Genomic DNA, 22,823 nt, shown 5'->3' with positions numbered 1-22,823 from the left:
TTGATCTGAACCACTTTTTATTGCTTTCTTCTTCTTTTTTAGATTAAATAAAGTCGTGAAACAATACAGTGGCGACGATGAAGCAACGGTTTTAATCAGAAACAAGCAAATAAATCTGATCTCTGGATGTCAGGTCATGTTAAAGCCCTTAAATGTTTAAATCAGTTTAATTTATCAGGAAACACATCAATAATACAGCATACTGAAAGGTAAGTGCTCATTAAACGATGAATAAAAGCAGCGTCCGTCCATCGGTTCACATCTCAAATAAGCCCTTTGGTTTCTTCCAAACTGACGTTAAATTACATCGACTTCAAGGAAATTGCTGCTTTTTTACTCAACTAATAAACATGAAATATTGGTAAATAATCAGGTTTTCCAGCCTTTTATGCTTGGAGAAAACAGGGCAGAGATTTACCATTTATTTGTAAAGATAAAAAATCAGTTTTGAGGGTAAATAAATAATAATCTTTAATCATTTTAGGTGTCGGTAAAAAGGTTTAAAAAGAGTCATGTGTCCAGTTTTGGTCTTTAAGATGTTTTATTGAGCTTGATATGAAAATAAATGTTTCAAATCGAGATAAATTAAAACTAGAGACGGGACAGGAACCTGGAAGTTGAAGCCACAAAGGACGAGCGCCCCCTGGTGGCTGGCTTCGTTAAGCCCCGCCCCCTCTATGTAAAGAAATGGGACATTTTCCCGACTAAAAAAAGTAGAAATGTGTTGATTTGTGTTTCTGCTTTATGTTCAAATGTGCAAATATTTAATTTTAGTTAATTTTTTTATTTTTCGAAGGTACTTCAGCATCGAGGGAACAGCCCCACACTCCAAAAAACAAATAAAAATAAAGATAATGTGTCTTAAATCATAAATAAGAGATTAGATAAACAGTAGCTAAAAGCTAAAATTAGAAAAACAGGAGACGCTTCGTCCATTTTTAAACTTTTAACAGTGTTGGGAAAGTTACTTTGACGATGTAATTAGTTACACTTACAAGCTAGTTATGTAATAAATATAATAAGTTAAATTATATATTATTATTATTATATCATATATTTTTTCAATGTAACTGTACAGTTACAGTTACATGTAACTAGTTACTCCGCGGCTAAAACATCTAAAACAGGCAGAACTGGACACTGATGGACGTTCTTCTCGTAGAAATCCTAATTTTGTTTTGTTTATAACCAGTTAAACCCCTCGAGGCCAGGTGTGTGTGTGTGTGTGTGGGTGGACGCTCAGCAGGCGTAAGGAGGAGGTTTCTCAAAGCCGCCGAACGAGGACCCGTAGAGCACGGGAGCGTTGGGGGTCAGCATGTAGCCTCCCGGGTCCTGGACGGTTCCCTGAGGCTGTGGCGGGGCGGGAACCTGAGCGGGCTGCTGGTTCTGGTTCTGGTTCTGGTTCTCCTCAGGCGGGCAGGCGCCGGCGCCCCCTTCAGGGAACATCTGGGGAGTTGCAGGTGCCTGGTAGCTGCTGGTATGCTGCTGCGGAGGAGGAGGAGATGGAACAGAGAAAAAAAGGACCCGTTTTTACCGGTTCTTCTTCTTTTGTCCTAAAAGCGTCCCGGCGGTTCGGTTCCAGCCACCTACCTGCATGGGGATGGGGTAGTTGGGGTAGGCGGGCAGAGCCGGACCCGGCGGGCAGAACCCGGAGTAGCTGATCATGTGCTGCGTCGGGTTGTACAGGATGTGAGGCTGCGGCGCCGGACTGGAGACCGCCGGAGGAGAGGGCTTCGGCTGCGGGAAAAACAGCCGAACTTCAGCTTCAGATCGAGTCAAACATCAGTAGAGAAAAACTACTTGTAGCAAAACAGCATCTAAAAGATAAAACGAGCTAAACCATAGCTAAAAATTCAAATTAGCAAACAGTAGCAGAAAGCTAAAAGTTGGCCTAACCAAAGCTAAAACCCAAAGTTAGCAAGACTGTAGCTAAACGCTGACAGGAGCAAAACAAGCTAAAAGCTAAAATTAGCAAAACAGCATCTAAAAGCTAAAAAAAGAGCAAAACTATAGCTAAAAGCTAAAATTAGCAAACAGTAGCTAACAGCTAAATTAACCAAAATAGTAAATAAAACTAAATGTAGCAAAACAGTGGCTAAAAGCTAAAATTAACATGACAATAGCTAAAAGCTAAAAGTAGCAAGACCATAGCAAAATGGTCCAATTAGCGAAACAGTGGCTAAAAGCTAAAATCAGCAAGAAAGTAGCTAAAACAAGTGACAGATGACTCAGAAAGGTGTTTGTAGTTTTTTTTCTCATTTTAAGGTCATTTTTGCATCAAAAAGCCGATTTTTAAATGATTTTTTTTGTCAGCCCTTTGTCGGTGCTGCTGCCCACCATGTCCTTGTACGCGCCGAGGATGGCGGCGGTGATGATGCCCAGGAACAGGCCGATGACGTTCAGCACCACGGAGGACCAGAGCAGCCGGTACAGGTGGATCACGTCCCAGCAGCCGCTGACGCCGGTGAACAGGAAGTAGTGGGAGTGGTACTCAGAGCTGGGGAGGGGAAGGAGGAGGAGGATGGCGTTCTTTAATGTTTTTTTTTTCTTCCACACTGATGCTTTCAATGCAGCCGAAGACTAAAGGGTTCGGCTGTTTTTACCCAACGTTTCAATATTCCTCCTAATATTCTCACTTTGGCTTTTAATTGGACCTCAGTTTGAGTCCCATCAGACCTTTTATGTCCCGGTGTTTCCTCATTTTAGTGTTTGTTTTTAGTCTAAAATTGACACTGACACCGACAAGATGGCCGTCACAGCCATATCTCAGGCACTCTTACAGATATTGAGCTAAAATCTAGCATGAAAATAGCTTAAAGTCACAGGAAACAAATACTCTGAGCACTAACGGATAAATACTGCAGGAGATAAATCACATAATTTACTGAATTGTGCGTCAAATATTAAAGATGTTTGAACAAACTGAATCCACCCGGCTGCCTGTTCCAAGATGGCGGTCGTGTCCAAAGGTCTCACCTGTCGCAGTTGAACAGGTAGCAGCAGTAGCAGGTGTTGCGCCTCAGCTTCAGCTTGCAGGGTTTGTTGTAGGAGCTGCAGGTCACCTGCAGGAGATGGTTCTCTGTCACGCCGTTCGTTTGGGGCCTCGCATCGTGACCTCGTCCGGCCAGGATAGAGCCGGAAAACGAGCCTGACGGAGTCGGAGGGGGTCGCTGCGCTGGCGGTTTACTCACGGTTCTCCTCGGCGCCGAGGACTGAATGAGACAACGGCGACGCTCAGACAAACTGTCGGTTTGTTGTTTCCTCACAGCGAGATCCAACCGTCTCTCCCGGAGGCACCGACTCTCTCTCTGAGCCTCGATAAACCGGCCGTAGATGCGTCGCTCGGCGTCTGAGCGGTAGCTGTTTCCTCAGTAGCAGTATCACCAAAGAAAAAGAACAGCTAACCCTGCCGTGTTCTTAGCGAGGCCACCTGATTCTTATAACCTCATCAAACAGCACATTGTGAGACCGTCAGATAAATCTTTTAAAGACAAATCCGACTCAATTTGAACTTTTAAAATCGGTCAACTGGTTCCCAATTTGTTGTCAAATAATGATGATCAGTTTCACTCCTGTCACTCTGATTGGCTGTAAAGTTTCAGATCACTCCTTCGCAGGTGATAATGTGAAGCGGCAGCTCCCGCTCGGCTCGATCGCTGCCCGACCCGGTTAGCCGTGGCGCCGCTGCGCGTCGTTTATTTAACCGGGTGAAGAACATGTAGAGCACAGGTGTCAGACTCTGTTCCTCCTGCATGTTTCAGACATGTTCCTGCTTTAAAACACCTGCTTTAAATGGACGACTTGTGGACGAGATTCTGGAGAACCTGCTGATTGGCTGAGGAGGTGATTAAACCGTTTGAATCAGGTGTGTTGGAGCAGAAACACCTAAAACCTCCAGGACGGCGGCCCTCGAGGCCCCAGATGTAGAGGATGAACGGGTCGTGAGCGGACAGGCGGCCATGCTGGTGTTACAGCTCCCCACCTGGTTCCACACCTGGTTCCACACCGTGTCGGCTCGGCTAAATCTCCCCGAAAAACGGACGCCGTCAGGGCTTTCGGAGAGGCAGAGAACGAAGGATGTCAGGAAAAGTGACCCGCTGTGAAAACAGATCTCAGCTGCTTAAATCTGAGGAGTCCTTCAGCGTCCAGGGGTGTCCAATCCTGGTCCTCGAGGGCCACCATCCTGCAGGTTTTCCTTGTTTCTCTGCTCCAACACACCTGATCTGAATCAATGGGTGATCAACAGGCTTCTGCAGAACATGAAAAGGTGATTTAACCTCTGAGTCAGGTGTGTTGGAGCAGAGAAACAAGGAAAACATGCAGGATAGTAGCCCTCCAGGACCAGGACTGGACACCGTTGATCTAGGGGCTCCATCTCTGCGTGGGTCCAGCTCAGAGGGAAGCTCTCCTCACACATGAGGTCATCATTCAGTCCTCGGCGTATTCAAACAGCTGACGTCTCAAGGAGAAAGGTGATAACCCCCCTCCGACTCCGTCAGGCTCGCCGGCATGACGCAGCAGGAGCTCCCGATGAGGTCACGCCGGGGTCGTTCCCAATACGAGGCCACAAACGAACGGAAAAACGAGCACTTTCATAAACACATCCAGAACTTTAAATAACACTTAATTTGGTTTGATAAAAAGGTAAATAAAACAAAAAAAGCTTTGCAGTGACTGCTGTTGGCCACGAGATGTGGCTGCAGGCTTCGTGAAGAGGCTTTAAGAACCTGAAAGGATCCGTTTGAGTCAGAATCACCTCAGTGAGGTAGCTGTCGTACACATATCCTGTTCCACTGCTGTAATAGTCACACATGTCCTCCTTCACGGGCCTTATGTCCTAAAATTACACAAAGATTCGTTAAAACAAGCGACACACGTCAGGCCGACATTTACATGACATCAAGGATTCAGCGATGGCCTTTCTGTCGAAAACAAAGTGAATTTTCTGTTTAAATTCTGCTTTTTGTAACTATTATTTCTGCTGTGCAGCAGTTCAGGTTTACAGCCCCGGGAAGTCATTCCTCGCTGCACAATCTGCAACGTAAAACGTAATAAAATCATTTTTCATTGTCCAAAGGCTGAATGTGCAACACGGAGGGTTACATTTATCTGCTGATCGATAACAGGAAGTCTCATTAGGAGCTGGAGGGACGCGACGATAACCGCGTTAAACCTTTATTTTATTTTATTTTATTTTATTTTCAGTACATAAAACAGGATGTTGTTGTTAAATGTTACTGAAAACAATGAATAGTTAAAATCTAAAATCTCCCTGATTGCCCCTCAGTCAACACAACAGACTTTTCTCTTATTTCTGCTACTTTCGCTAGCCTTTTGCTACTTTTAGATACCCTTTAGCTATCTTTAGTTTTATGCTAAAGGTCTACTACTTTTAGCTATATTATTTGTTGCTACTTTTAATTAACCTTTTGCTACTTTCAGCTTTTATCTAGCACTTTATTACTTTTACATTTTAGTTAGTCTTTTGCTTCTTTTAACTTCTAGCTAGCATCTTGTTACTCTAGCTTTTAGCCATTCTTTTGCTAGTTTTAGCTTCTAGCTAGCATCTTGTTACTCTAGCTTTTAGCCATTCTTTTGCTAGTTTTAGCTCCTAGCTTGCATTTGGTTACTCTAGCATTTAGCCATTCTTTTGCTAGTTTTAGCTTCTAGGTAGCATTTTGTTACTCTGGCATTTAGCCATCCTTTTGCTAATTTTAGTTTCTAGCTAGCATGTTGTTATTTAAGCTTTTAGCCATGCTATTGCTACTTTTATCTAGCCTTTTGGTGTTTTTAGTTTAATGCTATAATTCCACTACTTTTAGCTGGATTTTGATTACTTGCTATTGCTAATTGCTATTTTTAGCATTTAGCTATAGTTCTACTTCTTTTAGGCTTTAGCTAGCATTTTATTACTTTTACCTTTTAGTTTGCCTGTTGTTACTTTTAGCTATCTTTTTACTACTTTTAGCTTCTAGCTAGCCTTCTGTTACTATTAGCTATTACAATACCAACCTCTTGCTGTTTTTAAATTTCTGCTAGCTTTTTACTACTTTTAGCTTTTAGCAAGCCTTTTGCTAATTTTGTGTTGTAGCCAATGTTAGCTTTGAGGTGAGCTATTGTTCAGCTAGCCTAATGCTACTTTTAGCTTCTAGTAGACCTTTTGCTACTTTTAACTAATATTTTGCTACTTCAGCTTTAATCTGTCTCTTGGCTACTTTCAGTACCTACCGGCCATTTTGCTTCCTTCAACTTTTAGCTAACCATTTGCTACTTTGACGTAGCTTTTTGCTACTTGTAGCTTTTAGTTCAGTTCAACATTTAGCCTTATCAGCTAGCTATTTTGCTTGCGAGTTTTACCTTTTAGCTCGTGTTCTGCTCGTGCACTTACGATGAACTCAGAAGCGATGATCCCGTCGATGATGGCGCAGATGAACGACCCGATGATGCCGATGCTGATGACGATTATTGCTGCCACGAGCTTCAAAAGAGAGAGGAAGATGTTAGAAATGTTCCTTTAACCACAATCAGAGCAGGTTTTCTTAAAAATACAACAAACCTCCATGTAAAAACCCAAAAAAAATAATTAAAAATAATTAAAAACCTAATTTCCTTTAGGAATGCATATCACCCGCTGCCTTTGATGCCAGAGTTTTAGTCTGAGATTAAATAACTTTTTAAGCCTTTTTGGTCAAATCTTAAAACTAACTTTAGGGATGACTCTCAGCTACTACCACACCAAACTTTAGCTCAATGCCTCAATGACTTTTAACCATTTTTGTCTTTCGGCTGTGGCGGCCATCTTTACTAACGATAATCACTTAATAAAACTCAATAATTTTGTTGTCCTTGCCGGATCGTGTTTCGTTTTCCGGAGCATTTATACCAAAGTGTTGCATGAAGACAGATTCACCTTTTCATCAGAAAACCTGACACACACACACACACGCAGAGTAATCTTCATCTCTCTGGTGGGTTTTTTGGTCCTGATTGGTCGTCTGCAGCGTCTGGCCCGCAGGACGATAAAGGAAATGTACGGCCCGTCACTCTGCCAACGGATTGGGGCTCTGAGTCCGATTTACGGGCCAGAACCGACGTGCAGCAACAGAACCACGGCCTGCCGAGGCCCCGAGGTCAATCTAATTCCCTCAGTCTGACACACAAGGGCGCACAGATCCACGCCGTCTCCCGTTCCAGCCGCTGATCAACAACCTCGAACCTGAACTTTTCTAACAAGCGAAACCCAGCCGCCCTCCCCAGTGTGTAGGCGACGGTCACACACTCAGCCCAACAGAGCCAGCTGGCCGCTCACAGATGTCTGATCATAAAATTTACCGCTCAGCATCCGTTACCGACGCGTTAATCGCCCCTCCGGGACCGGGACCTTGTTCAAATTAGTGGCAAAAAGTTGCCTGATTAAGATATTGGGATAAATTAATTTCCAGTGGAGAACTTTTTATTTTCTGACTTCTTTATGACTTTATCACGACACATCAAAACGTAAAGAAACGATCAATAGCACAGACAGGTGCTTACCTGCAGCAGACGGCAGTCAGAGCGGTCTCAGTTTGGAGAATCTGGGAGAAATTCAAGCTACCCAAAGCAGGGCCGATTCAAGAGAGCATGTCTGCCTCTGAACTAAACTCAAAACTTTTTTTTTATAGTTTATGTGTTTCTGTCAAACATTTATGAACACAGGAGCACAGCCTGCAGGACAACAAAACGTAAAAATATAAATTTTTACCATAATTATTTGTGTAAAAATGAGTCCATAAAGACACCAAATAATCTGCTTTTAAATAGAAGTTTTCTAACAGGTTTGTATTCAGAAATAATTTTTAATTTCCTTTAAAATTGACAATTTTTCTGTGCTGGGAAATTCCTTCATATAATGCTTGGCGCCATTGTGAAGTCCCCTCTTAAAATATAGATCTGGGATTCCAAACAACCAATAAAAAACAAGTTTTTAAACCTGAGCATTCTTGAATAAAACTAGCTTGTCGCCAGGTGATAAATCATTCATGTTGCTGTGCAGCTAGCATAGCAGTTAGCATAGCAGTTAGCAAAGCAACACAAATATTGTTCAGTGGCAAACTGTCAATATATTTATTATTACATTTGTTCAAAGTGTACAGATTTTAGTTTGAGCTGTTTTAGAAGGTAGAAGTTTGTTCTTGAACTCACCTTGCTCTGGCTAGCTGTTAGCTACATGAGAATTTCTCCCCGATTCTCCAAACTGAGATGGTCTGACTGTAATTAAAATACTTTATTGAACTTTAATTTGTTACAGCTTTAAGCCTGTACCGCAAGGGGGGACAAGGATGATCCCTATTGATTTCAGGGTCACAGGGTCAAAGTTCATGATGATGTTGATAAACCTAAGCAGGCGTAGAGATCGTTCCCTCTGCCTGAGCTCCCATCTTTGCATCGAAGACAAACATTTTAAACCAAATTCGGGCGTTAATTTTTAAAATCCAAAAGCACATATCTGAGGCGAAGAGGCGAGCGAGCCGAGGAGCTGTTTCTCCGGCTGGCGTTATCTGCTGCTGGTCCAGACTCCTCACTTCATTAGCGGTTTAAATGGCTCCTCTGCTTTTATGGGCTGCAAGTGGGAGATGAGGCCAGCGGCAGAGACAATAGAGCCTGACGACTGCATTACTTCAGATTAGCTTGGCACCAGCTGCCGGAACATAAAACATCTTCAGTGCTCAAACCTCCGAACCTCCGAGGAGCCGAATAATCAGAGAGGAAACAGGACGGATAGTTTGCCTGCTTCGACACGCTGGGAAGGACTCCAGCTTCAGATTCGGCTTTTTACTTGAACTCAGCTGCAGTTCTGAGTAACTTTTTTATTTAATAACATAAATTAAAGTATTTTAAATATGCGTTACAGGAAACTGTATCACGCTCTCGTCTGAAACTTTCAAAATAAAACAGAAAACAGGGAAGAAAAAGAAACGTGCCGACGCTAAGAGGTTAAATTAGCTAAAGAAGTGGAAACTCAGCTGTTAAACGCTAGCTAAAAGTAGAAAAACATGAGCTAAAAGCCCCCCTAAAAAAACTAAACACAATCTAAGAGCCAAAGGTAGCAAAACAAAAGCTAAAATTATCAAAATACTAGCTAAAAGTTAAAGATAGCAAAAGCTTAGCTAAAACCTAAAGTAGCAAAAGGCAAACTCAAAGATAACAGTAGCAGAATGGTAGCTAAAAAGAAAAAAAAAGGTAATTAAAAAAGTAAAAGGTCAGCTAAAAGTAGCAAAAGGTTAGCTAAGAGCACCAAAACAGTAGCTAAATGTTACAACTAGCAAAAGGCTAGCTGAGACCTAAAGTAGCAAAAGAGTGGCTAAGAGTAGCAAAAGGCAAACTCAAAGATAAAAGTAGCAGAACGGTAGCTAAAAGATAAAATAAAAAAGGCTAATTTAAAAAATAAAAGTAGTAAAGTTTTAACTGAAAATAGCAAAAGGCTAGCTAAGAGTAGCTAAATGTTAAAACTAGTAAAAGGCTAGCTTAAACCTGAAGTAGCAAACTTTCAACTAAAAGCTAAAAGCAGCAGAACAGTAGGTAAAAGCTAAAAAGAAGCAAAGGGTAGCTAAAAACCAAAAGTAGCAAAAGGCTAAGTCAGAGATAAGCATAGCAGATTTGTAGCTAAAAGCTAATAAAAGTCAAAGAAGCAAAAGATAGCTAAAACCTAAACTAGCAAAATTTAAACTAAGAGCTAAAAGAAGCAGAAAGGCAGCTTGAAAAAGGTGAACTAAAAAAGTAAAAGTAACTAAAAGCTAAAAATAGCATAAAAAGCTAAAAACAGCCAGCAGCTGAAGCAGATTTCTAAGAGTTTTTGAAGAAACTGAAGAAATCTCTGTGTATTTCTATGGGGAAAGTATTCATAAACAAAGTAACATATTTTGAAAAGTAGAAAATTTACTAAAACCAAATGTCCCATCAGCCATCAGCCGAACGAGCCGAAGGTTTTGCACAAAGTCTGCAGAATTAGTGAGGTTATAAAAACAGTCTGTCCCTCGGTACTTTAACATTTGTTACATTAAATTTAGTCCGAGTTGAAATTTTATATTTACAAGTTTTCACAAAGAATCTAAAACCATTTGAATCCCTCGCCTCTAAACTGCAGAGCAGAAGACAAAGAGACACAATAAAACCTTCTTAGAGAGGAGAAGACATTAATGACAAATAGATTAAGGCACAAGGAGGGATTTTATGGCCTCCGTAAAGATCCGTATCGGCTTATGAGACTAAAGTCGCTGACCGCTGCAAGGTCTTCCTCCCTGCTCCGCTCGAGGCCACAGCTAATTGGAGGCCATGTTGGCTGAAATACAGCCTTTAAAGGACGGACCGCCTGAGCTGCAAGGTGACCACGAGGGTAAAATACAGCCTTTAAAGGACGGACCATGACCACGAAGGTAAAATACAGCCTTTAAAGGACAGACTGTGACCACGAGGGTCAAATATGTCCTTTAAAGGACGGGCCGTGACCACGAGGGTCAAATATATCCTTTAAAGGACGGGCCGTGACCACGAGGGTAAAATATGTCCTTTAAAGGACAGACCGTGACCACAAAGATAAAATACGTCCTTTAAAGGACGGCCCGCGTTATTTTTAGCTAGCCTTTTGCAACTTTTAGCTTTCAGCCAGTGTCTTTTTACTTGTAGCTAGTGGTTTGTTCCTTTTAGCTTTTAGCTAATGCTACTTTCAGCTACTATTTTCCAACTTTAAGCTTTTAACTAGCATTTTGCTACTTTTAGTTTTTGCCAGCATTTCATTACTTTTAGCATTAAGTTATCCTTTCTTATTTTTAGCTTTAGCTGGCATTTTAATGCTTTTAGCTAACCTTTGCAATTTTTAGCTTTCAGCTAGTGTCTTGCTACTTTTAGCTAGTAGTTTGTTCCTTGTAGCTAGTGTTACATAGCTAGTACTACTTTCAGCTACCATTTTGTGACTTTTAGCTTTTAACTAGCATTTTACTGGTTTCAGCAAGCTTTTTGCAACATTTAGCTTCTATCTATCATTCTGCTACTTTTAACTAAATTAGCTAGCTTTTTGCTACTTTTAATTTTTAGAAAGCCTGTTGTTATTTTTAACTTTTAGTTGGCCTCTTAATACATTTAGCTTTTAGCTTGTGTTTTTCTACTTTTAGCAAGCCTTCTGTTACTCTTAGCTTTCAGCTACGATTTTGATATTTTTAACTTTTAGCCAGCCTTTTGTTTTTTTTTAGCTTTTAGTTGGCCTTGCTACCTTTAGCTTTTAGCTGCTGAAAGTCAGAAAGCTGGACGATAATGTTCTCGTCTCGTGTGTTTGTCTGTTAGCAAAATATCCCATAAACCACTAGATCAGTTTAATTTGAGTCTGTTTCACAGATGTTGAACCACCACCTGGTGTGGTAGTAGCTGAGAGTCATCCAGATCCATCGGTCTTCCAGCTCCGTCTCTTTTCATCTCAGGCCACACTGACGCCTCCGCCTGCAGCTTGGTGAGGTCAGGGCCGGACCGGAAAGCGCCGGCGCTCTCGGGTGTCTCCGGGTCGTTGTTCTTTAATAAGGCGTGCGGCGGTGCCAGCCCTCCTCTCCTGTTACCCGGCGGGCATCAGGTGCCGGAGGGGAGAACCGGACACCTGCGTGAGGAGCGGACATCGTGTCTCACAGGAGACACCGTAGACACGCGGCGCTCGTGTGCGAACATGAATGTTTAAAGGAGAGAAAAACGGGAGGTCGTTGTTCTCCCACCTGTCCTTGCGCGTCTAAAGACACGGACATCGAGCCTGAAACAGAAAATGACAAACCGGCCGAAAACATCAGCCGATGGAGCCCCACGGCGCCAAACAGGAAGGGCGTTTGTAAAGACCGGATTAGATACGGTACACCGTCCCGTAGACTGACTCAACGTGATCCGAGCCGGCACACAACACCCTGAGTGCCACATGAAAAATTCAACAACGCACCAACTCCGGTACACCGACCATCCATCTCCGACAGGTACAGAGGACACCTTTGTCCCGACGAGAACATTTTTAAATCAAGTGTCTCAAAGAGACAACTGAGAAGACAGCTTCAATAAAATGTGTTTTCTAAACTTTTCTTAATACTTAATATATTCATTTGGTATACCAGTTTGTACTTTGTTTTAGCAGGTTGTTGTACTTTGTTAGCAGCTGCTTCTGTTTGCTCTTTTCTTTATCTTTAGTTTTCACAGCTGAAGATATTTTTAATATTTTAAAACCTTCTGTTATAAACACAGACAGTGGGGCACAAATGTGGATGTAACATTTTTTTGGTTAGCTAACATCAATAGCACTTAGCTTAGTTTGTTAGTTCGTAGTTAGCTAACTACAAGCTAACAAACTAAGCTAACAACTAGCTAACAAACTAAGCTAACTACAAGCTAACAAACTAAGCTAACTACTAGCTAACAAACTAAGCTAACTACTAGCTAACAAACTAAGCTAACTTTAGCTTCTTGAGGAACAAAGTTCATTTTGTTTCACTTTTAAAATCCAAAGTAATTAGTTTTAGTGAAAAGTGATTGAAAAATAAAAAAAAAAACCCTGATTTATTTTTTTTAAATATCATTTTATTAAATAAAAGACATAGGCTAACGCTCACAGTTTGTTTATTTTTGCTATTTAGTTATTTAATTTGTAAACATTTGGTTTGAAATATTTGTAATTTCTTGTTTCATCTCTCTTATCTGTAGTTTTTCCTGTTTTTCGTTAGTAATCAGCACATTTGTTGACGTTTACCATATTTAAACACTTCTCGGTTTTTCACACATTTAGCTGTTTTTTCCCAAGTATTCTTCTCTGCTTTAGTTTTAAAAACTCCTGCTGAGATCTTGAACCGGTCTTCTTTGCGCCTGCATTTGGGTCCTTAAACTAAACCAACAATTCAGTGCGATAAAACGCAAAAATATTTGGTTTTTGAAGCTTTATATGTATGGATTTAAATGTTCTGATAGAGTAAAAGAAGAAAATCTGAGCTGTTTATGACTTTTTGAAATGTTTAGAATGACTAAAATGAGTATTATTTTAATAATATATATTATATAGGATGGATGGATGTTTTATGTGGAAGTAATAATTTGGTAGTTTGTGAAACTTTTGCTTCTTTGTGTCCAATTAATGCAGTAAAATATGAAATATTGGATGTGACGGTTTTGGCTTTGAGGTTCTCGTTTTTGGTGGTAAAAACAAACAATGCGAACAATGTTTTTATTTTGACTTTTCTGACCATCCGCCGTTGTCATGTTGCCTCTGTCCTTACCAATAAACGAAACGCAAACAGCTCGATTAAATGAGTGAATCATAAAAACCAGGAAATGTGTCCTGTTCAGTCAAAGTTAGTTTCACGCTGGGTTTCAAATGATGGACATGTGATCCCGACTGCGTGACTTAAATGTCGCCTCACGGTTTCTGGTTGCCTTTTAGCTGCTCTGGACTCGACTGTTTGTCACAAACTAATTCAAGGTCAGGTTATAAAATCACATCTAATTTTCAGTCCGTAGGAGTCGCAGAAATCCGTGTGAGCCGTGAACATGACGACTGATCCTGTTTGTCGTATTATTTGTGCTCCTGTCTGAAATAAGGGATCTCTGCCAGCGATGGGCCGATGCTAACGCAATTCTCCCTCCTGTCATTGAAGCCCTGAGACAAATGTCCCCGACCACAAATCCAGTCACGTCCACCGACCGGGGCACCGGGACCATGAACTCATTACGCCGCCATCAACTAATCTGATTTGCCTCTTGCTCACAACAGAGCAGTTTCCCATAAAAACTGTTTAGCGAATTTGCAGAGCGTGTAATATGATCCTGTAATTTATGTTATAGACGTCCCGTTTTCCAGGAACAGGACCTCGTTTTTAGACGGACGGTCAAAAAATAAGATGCAATAAGTCTCCTGGACAAACAAGCCGTGTGACGGCGCACAAACAGCTTTTATTGTTCATCTCTAAACCTCAAACAGGAAATCAGTGAGGACCTCTAAAGAATTTAGAAAAACTTTTAATGGTATTCCTCTTCTTCTGTTGTATTTGTTAACTTTGACAACATTACTAACAACCAGACAATGAATGTAAAGTACAGCCCAGTATGTACCTGGTACTTAGCTAGTATGTACCAGATGAGTAACCAGGAATATGGGGTAAGTACCAGGTACATACCAGGCAAGTACCTGATAAGTACAAGGTAAGTACTGGGAACATACCCCGTAAATACCAGGCAATATCCAGTAAGTACCAGTCAAGTACTGGGTACATACCAGGTAGGTATCTGGTAAACACGAGGTAAGTACCCGGCATATACCGGGCAAGTACCAGGTACGTACCCAGTAAATACCAGGCAAGTACCAGGTACCTATTCAAGTAAGTACCAGATATATACTAAGTACATACAGGGTAAATACCTGGTATGGAACAGGTAAATACGAGTCATATGCCAGTTACAAACCAGGCAGGTAAACAGAACATACAGTAAGTACCAGACAACTACCGAGTACATACCAGGTATGTATCTAGTAAGAATGAGGTAAGTACCTGGCATATACCAGGCAAGTACCAGGTACCTATTCAAGTAAATACCAGATATGTACTAAGTAAGTACAAGGTAAATACCTGGTACATATCAGTCATATGCTGGTTTCTAACCAGATAAGTACGCGGTACATAACCGCTAAGTACCAGTCAAGTACTACATACATACCTGGTACGTATCTGGTACACACGAGGTAAGTATCCGGCATTTACCAGACAAGTACCAGGTACCTATTACCTATTCAAGTAAGTACCAGATATATACCAAGTACACACAAGGTAAATATCTGGTACATACCTTTTAGGGTCCTGGTACATACCTGTAAAATACAAAGCAATACCCGGTAAGTACCAGTAAAGTACCAGATACATATTAGGTAAGTAACCGGTACATACCTGGTAAGAACGTAGTACATACTGAGTAAGTACCAGGTAAGTATCCAGTATGTACCAAGTAATATGTTGAAGTTACTGGAGGTTAAAAGATGTAAAAAAAGTGTAAAATTGTGTTTTTTCCTTAAATTAAAACAATAAAATAAATACTTGATGTAATATTAAGGATGGGTTTTGTCATTTTTGAGGTTTTAGTTTGGTTTAATGTTGGTTGACTTATCGATGAAACGTGCAGAAGGCCGAACTCACCATGGGTCTGCGGTTTTCCACCAGGTGGACGCCAACGATCCCCAGGAACGCTCCGAAACTGAGCTGAGGAGACAAACAAACACACGGCGGCCATGTCGAGGCCATGAGGGCGCGAGGGGACGGGGTGGCGGGTCGGAAACCGTGACTCACCGCAATGCCGGGGTAGTATCCGGAAACGGGGACGTTGTCGGTGCGAGTGGCGGCGATCAGGCCGATGGTCAGGATCACCAGAGCCAGAACCAGCAGGGAGACGGTGACCCAGAGAGCCGTTCTGCCCCGGCGCCGGTACAGAGCTGCAGTCATTAAAGGTCAAAGCAGCAAAAGATATGATCAGAAATAAATCCTCAACGTAATGAAATCATCCAAAACTCTGGGTTATTCCTGATAGCTGCGCTTTATTCACATTTCTTTCCTTCTCTTATGGCTTTAAAGTACTTATAATACACTTTTTTATTTTATTTTAATCAGCAAATAAACCATAAATGGTGCTGCAAACCCAAACAGCACAACTTAATAAAAGAATTAACTCAAATATTCAGAAACTGTTTCACAAATGAGCTCAAACTGTAAGAAAACGAGGAAATAAAAGCTTCATCTTTTGGCTTCTTCCAATCCGACCTAAATGCTTGTTTTTGGTTATTTGTGCTCCAATAAATCAGCTGAATTTATACAGAAATAAAACCTAAATGAAGCTCCAGCTTGTCTTATTTTAAACGGCAGCATTCGGGTTCAGACTCAGTGGCGTTAACTTTATTCACACGGATAAATTAAATAAGTTTGACCCCATTTTAAAAACTTCGGTTTACTATTTGAGTGAAGACGAGGCTTCCTCGAATGATTCAAGTTGAATAACTTATGGAGTTTTAGTGCAGCTGGAGTAGAATATACCTCCACAGAGGAGGATAAACCCCAAGTACTACAGTAAAAGTACTTGCTTCAGTATTTATTTAAATGTGGAGTCAGAAGGAGAGACGAGGATGCAGGTTTTTACCTTTGGGATCCAGGGTTCCTGTGTGGCTTTGCTGGCTTCTCTGCGCTGTTTCAGGCTGCTGCATGTCGGTTCTGTTGGTTCTGTCGGTTCTGGAATAAAGAATTCTGGTTCTGCTGATGTTCTTCGTCTCCCCCCCCCCCCTCCTCCTGTTGCCTCAGAATGGTGTCCTCATCCTTCACGGAGCGAGCGGACGCCTCGGTCTCTACAGTCCACACGTCCAGGCTGGAGGGCAGAGACAGAAAATGTGAGTCCAGCTGATGGCGAGGGCGTGTATGCGTGTATGCGTGTGTGTGTGTGTGTGTGTGTGTGTGTGTGAGCTCAGGAACTTTACTTCAAACCTGAGACGAAGGTAAACCAATCAGCTGCCTGTGCTAAATAATTCAATAACTCGATTATTTCTCTCACGTTAGTTTCTCGCAGCCGAACGTCGATCGTTCTGATCAAACAATCCGTAACGTTTTGGGTTTTATGGGGATTTAAACTCTGGATCATTTTGCGATGAGGAGAGGAAAAAATAAATAAAAATGAGTGAAAGAGCGCAGCGCCCTCTGCTGGCTGAGACACACACAGCTCACTGTAGATCTGCTGAGAGGAGCGAGCTCTGTTAGCAAAATATCTCACAAACCAGCAGACAGATTTGAACGAAACATTCAGGAAATAATCATCAAATGTTCCCCGATAAATTAATAACGTTTGGGGTCAGCCTCATCCAAGATGGGCCGCCACGGCTAATCAAGTTAAATACTACAGAGAACTCTGTCTGTTAACAAAATATCTCACAAACCGCTGGGCAGATTTTAATGAAACTTTCAGGAAACGATCAGAAGATGCACATCTCGAACCCATTAACTTTTGGTGTCGACTTGATTTAAGATGGCCGCCACAGCCAGCCGAAACCGCAGCTGAAATCTGGTGTGGTGGTAGCTGAGAGTCAGCTCCATCGTTTCTCGTCATCTTGGTCTCAAGTTCGGACGTGGAAGTTGGCGGGCGACATGCATTCCTTCAAGGAACAGTAGGCGTTTAATAGTTTTTTTTTATTTAAAACAAGTGACCGTTTGGTTCAAGACACCTTTATTCCACAAAATCGTTTAATTGGCTAAATTCAGAAACATCAGCTTGAGTCACAGAGAAACACAAGAGTTGGTTTAAAGCTAGAAGCTAAAGAAACAGACGGGAAATGAGATGTTGAAGGTTTTAGAAGCAAAGAGGAGCTGAAATCTCATCATTTAGGGCTTGTAGGAGTAATTTCCAGGCGCTTGTTGCCACGGTAACCCCCTCCTCCGTGGCTCATCAGGACACCGAGCAGGTGGAGGACTTGGGAGGCTGCTCCAGGATGGACTCGCGCCGCAGGTCGTTGGGCAGGGCGCCGCCGGGGCCCCAGGCGTTCAGCTCCCCGTAGATCCCGGTGTCGATCATCTCCTCCTGCCACGGGATGGAGATGTTCCCCGAGGCGAACTCGTCGAAGAACTCCCGGTCCGCGTCCTCCAGCGCCACGCCCTTCACCGTGGAGAACGCCCCGACGTCGTCCAGGTCTTTGGCGTAGACCGTCTTGGAGTCTGGGACGAACGGAGGAGCCAGGATCCCTGAGGGGAGGGGACACGGCACGGACGGATTACTACCACTTCAGGGATTCAAACCAGCATCTTTTGTCAACGTTTGTAAATAAAGTTGGATTCAAACACGGCGTGACACGGCCGGGGATGACTCTCAGCTACTACCACAGCAGATTTTAGCTCAAAGTGTGTAAAATTAACAGATTTGGAGCCATTTTAGTTGGCTCTATCGCGGTTAATTCTATCCTCTAACTTATCTTTTCTGCCACGACTGCGAGGTATTTTGCTAACAGACACCGGGGTGGATTCAAACGGGTAAATTTTTACTTTCAAATATCTGCTGGGGGTCAGGCTCAGCTATAACCACTCCAAAGTTTCAGTAAATTTCAATAAAACTGACAGAATTAAAGACATTTCTGTGGTTTTTTTACTGTTCATGGGAACGTTTTATGTTTTATTTTGTAAAAAAAAGCCACGTTTTTTAAATTTCCCAGTCAAACCAAGCGCAGTGTTTTCAAACCGGCGGCGGCCGCCATCTTGTGCTCCTGACCTGCGTCGAGCTTCCTCCAGTTGATCTGGCGGAAGAAGGTGTGCGCCCTCAGCTCGTCACACGAGCCGTCCTTGAAGCCGAGCCGCCCGTCGACCTCCTTGCTTAGCAGCCCCTCGCAGACGGACCGGGCCTCCTCGCCGAACCTGTCCGGGTACGAGACGGGATCGTTCAGGATCCGCTTCTTCACCACCTTGTTCTCCACCTGATGGGATCCATGACAACAAACCGGACTGATCTCATGGGTTTTTATACACAAATATCTAAAATTTAACTACCAGAGAGGATAAACTCTTCTTTAGCCTCAGTTATTTAAAAAAAGGACCATTAAACAACACTGAGGCGTGAGTATGTGTCGGGGATGACTCTCAGCTACTACCACACCAAATCTCAGCTCAGTGGCCGACTTGTAGCCATTTCTGTGTTAGCCGAGGCGGCCATTTTGACCCACGTTGACTCCAGCAGTTGTTCGGTTGCAGCGGCACGTCTACTGATTTATACCTAAGAGTTACATTAAAATCCATCCAGCGGTTCAGCGGATATTTTGCTAACAGACAAACAGGTTTGACTCAAAGATTCAGTTAGTCCTCAGAGGGCGTGTTGGAGATGAGTCTCAGCTACTACCACACCAAGTTTCAGCTCAGTATCTGCTATAAAACTGCTGAATTATACCCATTTCTGTTGATTAGCTGTGGCCAAATGAGTTTATTATGAAGTTTTATAAAAATACTACGTATAAAAAAAATAGTTTGATCCATTCTGACGTTAAATAATGAAAATAAAATGTTGACGTTTGTCAGTTTTTTACGTTTTAGGACAAACTTTATTCCCTGTTGTAGAAAAAAATTACCACAGAATTACGAAGGTTCGTCTGAATCTTTAATACGTTTGGGGAAAATTATAAAATAGCCCAGTTTGAGATAATAAAATTTATGTTTTTATGCCAGTAAACTGATTGAGGGAACATAAAAAGTAGGACAGCTCCATTTATTTTATTTTGTTGTTATGAAAAAAAGCCTTTACTTTTCATTGTTTTCAGAATGACTCGCCTTATTTTTGCAGGAAGTAAAATGTGTGCAAAAACTACCCTTTCTGCTCATAATTCTCCCGTTAACTTGCTGTAAATGTGTTCAAATCGTTTAATTTTCTCGTAGATTTCAGAGAAAGAGCAAACTGTTACGGCTGGAAGGTAAATTAAAACAAACTACAGAAAATTTTGTTTGCATTTTGCAGAAAACTGTTGTGATTTTAAATAAAAACATTCATTTTGGGTCAAAGCTGCAAACGGCCACATGTGCAGACCCTTCATACGAACAATCATTGACTCCTGGATGTGTAAAATCAGCAAATCTGGTTAAATATTTGTATTTTTTTTGGCAGGAGAGTCGTCGTTAGGCTGCAGGTCACACCGGTTCAGTAACGGCGTCAGATTCAGTGGAAAGCCGAAGTCTCTCTCAGCTCGTCTACCTTCTCTCCTCGGGTCCTGAAGGGTCCTTTGGCAGCCAGGAACTCGTAAAGTGTGACGCCCAGAGCGAAATAATCCACGGAGTAATCGTACTCCTCTCCTTTAAGAAGCTCCGGAGCCATGAAACCTGAAAACGACACAGAGGGAGGTCCCACAGGGATCAGACCTCGAGTCAACTTATTTTGATTTAAAGGATAAAAAAAAAACACTTCAGGGTTTAATTCTCCAAATTATCAGTTAAAAAAAGTCTGATTTGTTCTGTTCAAATGGAACAGAAATCAATATTTTAATGAATAATTTGCCTTTTTCCTCACTTGTAAGTTTGTATATTTATTTTAGAGGTGTTTTAACATCGAATAAACACTTCTTTTCCTCTGAGACTTTTGTTTCCCGCCAGACTGGAAGCTCCTCAAGTTTAAACCGTTTTTGCTCATTTCACCAAACAGGAAACCCGTTTATGGTTGTGTCATAAATTAAACAGAAGCCTGAATAATAAACAAAGAAAGAATAATATCACTGCTCCTGATTAATCAAACTACAGCCTTCTGTCTTTCCTCTCTTGTTGAGGAAGCTGAATTTTCTGTGCTGCGGTTTAAAGCGGCAGTCTGTCGTTTTTACGGCTCTTACCCGGAGTTCCAGCGTAGCCCTTGATTTTGAGCTGATCGTCGGCCAGCTCCACGGCCAGACCGAGGTCAGAGATTCGAACGTTTCCTGCGAGAACAAACAGCAGAACCGTCAGAACCAAAACACCTGAACGTTTCACAAGCTACAGGCGTCCTTCTGACATTATCTGCGCTTCAGTTTCTTCAGAGGATCCGATTTGAAGTCAGATTGAATATTTATATTATTTTAGGGGTTTCTAAAAGATCCAAACATCCGTTTTTATCCGTGGTCGGGTTGGGGAGCCGTTCAAAGACGTTTGCGCCTCGTAAAGATAATTTTAAACCCATCTTGTCATGCAGCCACCAGAAAGTTGGAGAATAAAACCTTTTATTGAACAAAACAAAGTGGTTTTAGTGTAACTTGCTTTAATTGTCACCAACTTAAACTGCAAAGGTTGCTGGTTATTTCTTTGATTTGTGCTTTTTTAAAAATAGTTCACACTATGACACCTTTTGACCTCATATTAGTTGTAAGAAGAGCTTCATATTATAGATCTGAATGTTAAACAACCCGAGGATACTTCCACACACGGAGGGGCCTTGATCTGAAAAATGATCAGATCTCGGACTGAAACCCGGAAGTTGAAGCCCTGTCGGCTGGTTTCAGTAGAAGTTTGAAGCCCCTCCCCCTCCGTGTAAAAGAGCGGGACAATGAAAACGGACCTCAGATCATGTTTTTCAGGTGTAGACTGAAAAACCGACTGTGTGCGGGGGAGTGGGCGGGACTTAAAGGCGCGCAGACGCTTTGTTACAAAAAGACAACATGTCAGCTTCCATGAAATAAGAGACGGTTGGTCCATCATAAAGACATCAGTGAGCACCAAAGGGATTTTATAAGTTAGTAATTTGTTCATAAAATAAAACCTTCGTTGTCCAGCAGCACGTTCTCTGGTTTGAGGTCCCTGTAGATGATCCTCTTCTGGTGGAGGTGCTCCATGCCCTGGATGATCTGAGCAGCGTAGTAACAGGCTCGCGGCTCGTCGAAGCCGGGGTTGTTCTCGTCCACGTTATAGATGTGGTACCTGGGGAAACGGAGCAGGTTACTCAGTCTTCAAATCAATCAGATATAAATATCAGCTAATGAGAGAAAGACGGGATGTTAGTTTCTGCAGGTCTAACCTGAGGTCTCCTCCGTTCATGATGGTCATGACCAGACACAGTTCTGTTTTTGACTGGAAGGCGTAAGCCAAAGAGACGATGAACCTGCTGTGGACTCGAGCCAGGATCCTCTTCTCCACCATCGCCCCCTGCAGACAGGAAAGAGCAGCAAATATAAGTCAAAGCAAACGGCACCAAGGCCGCGTTGGTGTGACGAACTGACACCGACCTCATAGCCTTTTCTCTTCTTCAGTCTCTTCTTGTTGAGCTTCTTGCAGGCGTACAGCTTCCCCGTTCCTCTCATCTGACAGGCCGACACTTCCCCGAACCCGCCTTTCCCCAACACGCGAAAATCCAAGAACCAGTCCTCTCCTATGGGCTGCATCTCCAGCCACTTCCACTGCAGGAACCTCTTCAGATACATGCTCTCCAGGAAGAAAGTGTAGGGCACCTCCTTGAGAAAGTCCAACACGCTGTCCATGGTCTCATTGAAGAGGTCGTCTCCAGCTTCTTGGTGTTTTTCCTTGATCTTTGTGATGCTGTTTTCTGGCAGAAAAGGGCAATAATACTTGGCATCAGGCTCCATGTACCGGGACAAGATCTTGCTGGCTTTTTTGGCTCTGTCTTCATCCTCGGCCATGTTGTATTCCTCAACATCCTTCCACAGACGGCAGGGGCCCTTGTACTCGTTGCTGGACTCCAAAAACTCCTGGAAAAGTCGTTTGCCGATGGGCTGCTCCACACAGACGGCGTGGAAGCCGAGGTCTAAGGTTTCCCGCAGGCCTTCGCAAACCGTGATGTGAGGCAGCTTCAGGCGGGAGCGGTACTTCTTGTCTCGGCTGGCTGCAGGGTTGGCAGTGCCATCGAAGCTGCCGCGGGCCGAGATGTAGGCGGAGTTGGCCACCACGGTCGTCAAGCCACCGATATCCATGTTGACAGAGTGGAAGGGAGAATAAGGTGGAAGGAGAAATGTACGCTAAGCCGCAAAAGTAACGAGAAATTGTATCCGGATGCAGCAAAGTTTCTTATAAATCTGCAGAGAGAAGTCGGTGCCTTCCCTCGGTGAGGTGATCACTAAACCCTCTCTTCCCCTCAGACACATGCAGATCTACCTGACTCATCACCTGTCCCCAAGGAGATTTATCTACGCTGGATCTCTCTAATGCTTTATCTTGTGCTAGCCCACGTGCTCAGCGTAAGAGACGAGGAGGGGTTGTTCTTTTTGATTCTCCAAGGTACGAGTACGAGTGCTGCAAGTCCCTCACAATGTCAGCCAATGTCAAAAAAGTACATTTTTAATTCCATACAGACAACTAATGGCGCTCGTAGCAAAA

At 42.6% G+C, this 22,823-nt stretch overlaps 2 protein-coding genes and 1 long non-coding RNA gene across 5 annotated transcripts; 1 reads left to right on the top strand and 2 right to left on the bottom strand.

The window, feature by feature from the left end:
• On the bottom strand, positions 1-16,387 carry LOC108250301 (transmembrane protein 255B). 3 transcript variants are annotated; one of them, XM_017440125.3, is made up of 9 exons: positions 16,165-16,387; positions 15,324-15,466; positions 15,174-15,236; positions 6,389-6,478; positions 4,757-4,837; positions 2,977-3,062; positions 2,338-2,497; positions 1,591-1,737; positions 1-1,482 (listed from the first exon to the last, which is right to left on the bottom strand). In XM_017440125.3, the coding sequence occupies exons 1-9, from the start codon at positions 16,226-16,228 to the stop codon at positions 1,240-1,242; spliced, it is 1,077 nt and encodes a 358-aa protein (XP_017295614.1). In that variant the 5' UTR covers positions 16,229-16,387; the 3' UTR covers positions 1-1,239. The 3 variants fall into 3 exon arrangements, with proteins under 3 accessions (XP_017295614.1, XP_037835953.1, XP_017295605.1); XM_037980025.1 differs by having other exon boundaries at positions 1-1,489; positions 1,592-1,737; XM_017440116.3 differs by having other exon boundaries at positions 1-1,485; positions 16,165-16,386.
• LOC112450084 lies at positions 11,516-19,975 on the top strand. Its single transcript, XR_003038643.2, has 3 exons — positions 11,516-11,981; positions 16,323-16,408; positions 19,645-19,975. It is a non-coding gene; the product is annotated as an uncharacterized LOC112450084 (long non-coding RNA).
• On the bottom strand, positions 17,203-22,813 carry grk1a (G protein-coupled receptor kinase 1 a). Its single transcript, XM_017440104.3, has 7 exons — positions 21,719-22,813; positions 21,511-21,638; positions 21,256-21,413; positions 20,357-20,440; positions 19,732-19,856; positions 18,268-18,469; positions 17,203-17,747 (listed from the first exon to the last, which is right to left on the bottom strand). The coding sequence occupies exons 1-7, from the start codon at positions 22,418-22,420 to the stop codon at positions 17,455-17,457; spliced, it is 1,692 nt and encodes a 563-aa protein (XP_017295593.1). The 5' UTR covers positions 22,421-22,813; the 3' UTR covers positions 17,203-17,454.
• Positions 22,814-22,823: the final 10 nt, after the last annotated feature.

This window comes from Kryptolebias marmoratus, linkage group LG15, assembly GCF_001649575.2.
Source record: "Kryptolebias marmoratus isolate JLee-2015 linkage group LG15, ASM164957v2, whole genome shotgun sequence".
Lineage (NCBI taxonomy): Eukaryota > Metazoa > Chordata > Actinopteri > Cyprinodontiformes > Rivulidae > Kryptolebias > Kryptolebias marmoratus.
Note: the sequence above shows the minus strand (reverse complement) of the source record. Positions and strands in the feature narration are given on the sequence as shown.